We start from the raw sequence: 1,562 nt of genomic DNA on the forward strand, positions 1-1,562 counted from the left end.
GGTTTGTGCCTCCTGTTTTTGTTGTTCCAGCGAGACCTGCGTGGCCCAAGGGTGAGGAAGAGCCCTGGTGCGACCAGGGAGGAGCCTCCAGACCTCCCTGCCCTCCTCAGATTGTTCGTAGCCGCTGGCCCTTCCCAGGCCTGGCCCTGCCCTGCTTTGACTTTCCCTTCTGTGTCATCCAGGGGAGTTTGCTCCTTCCACAGGGTGTTCCCAGCCCTCCTGGGACCTTTTCCAGGGTCTCTCTAGACCTTCAAGCAAAGAGAAAGGGCGAGGTTGAAGGGTTGGATGTAAAAGAGAGCAGATGAAAAGAGCTGAAGGGTCATATTTACAATATTTATTATGATTTCTCCTTTTTAGGCGAGAGACAGGAATATTTCACTGGTCTGCAGAGCCACTAATGCCTTAAAGTTCCTTAAAAACTGAGTAAGTGTAACCAAGTGGGGAGAATTTGGAAATGATTTTCATGGAAGATGCAGAAACTGAAAGTTTTTATACCAGAAGAGTAACAGCATGAACCAGGGGAAATTCATTATGTATTTTAAAATATACTGATAATAATATGATAATGAAGATCAACTAAGCAGAACTGATTAAAAAAAAAAAGGGGGAAAAAGACAAAGGAAAAATGACAAGACAAGAACTCCTATGGGAATATTCTGCAGGAGAGAATTTTGGAAGAGAAGAACTTGAAGAGAAAGAAAATACATAAAGGTTGGCAAATGATATTTTAAATCTGCAAATACAATGGTCTTTCTATGACAAGCATGATAAATTGGGCTTGAACAATAACGCAGTTTAAAATAATCAACAGTAAAAATATATGTCAAAAGAACTAATAGACAATATCACTGCAGGGAAACAGAAAATATGGGTTAAGGCAGAGAATAAGAAAATCATCTGCCCTATGAGCACGTGAATACTCAACAATGTTTAGAATAAAAAAAAAAGAGATGAAAACAACACAAAAGTTTGATGCATAGTAGATTTATTGGGGAAACCACTTGAATATATCACAACGAGTGTACAAGCATGGGGAAACAGAGGGAACAAAAAAAATTGAAAACATGAAGTTAAAAACTGCAAGTCATGCAATTGTCAAGATTGAACTTAAACAAGAGCTAAATAAATGCAATATATGACATGAGGTTCATATAAATGACATGATGCAGACAAAGAGAAAGAAAGGACACTGACATAGTGATACATAGGAGCTTTACAACAGACAACATGAAGGACTGCAATTTAGACAATTTACAATGGAAAGAGAAAAGACTTAAGGAAAAGATTCATGGTTACAACACTTGGGATGAACAAATTGGAGGTTTTCCCAATCCTGGCAGAAATAAAGGCTCCAGGGACAGGCCTAGCAGGGCCCGCAGGTGTCCCAGATCCTCCTGGAGGAGCGGGGCAGGACACAAGGGCTGCAGGCGGGAGCTCTGCCAAAGGTGCAGAGGCCCCCCGAGCCCTGGGTGGCCCCGGCGCCGTAGAGGCCCCCCAGCCCCAGGGAGCCCCCAAAGGCGGGGGCTCCGGCGGAGCCCACCACGGCTTGCTGGGGGAAGGAG

The 1,562-nt window shown here is 43.5% G+C and overlaps 1 protein-coding gene across 1 annotated transcript; it reads right to left on the reverse strand.

Moving 5' to 3' along the window:
- Nucleotides 1-1,363: 1,363 nt before the first annotated feature.
- On the reverse strand, nucleotides 1,364-1,555 carry LOC114073164 (claw keratin-like; the record flags this gene model as incomplete). Its single annotated transcript, XM_027910953.1, has 1 exon — nucleotides 1,364-1,555. A coding segment is annotated over one exon (192 nt), but the record flags the coding sequence as incomplete, so codon positions are not given.
- Nucleotides 1,556-1,562: the final 7 nt, after the last annotated feature.

Source organism: Empidonax traillii, unplaced genomic scaffold (genome assembly GCF_003031625.1).
Source record: "Empidonax traillii isolate 1590-97213 ecotype Southwest subspecies unplaced genomic scaffold, ASM303162v1 scaffold5554:size7851, whole genome shotgun sequence".
Classification (NCBI taxonomy): Eukaryota; Metazoa; Chordata; class Aves; order Passeriformes; family Tyrannidae; genus Empidonax; species Empidonax traillii.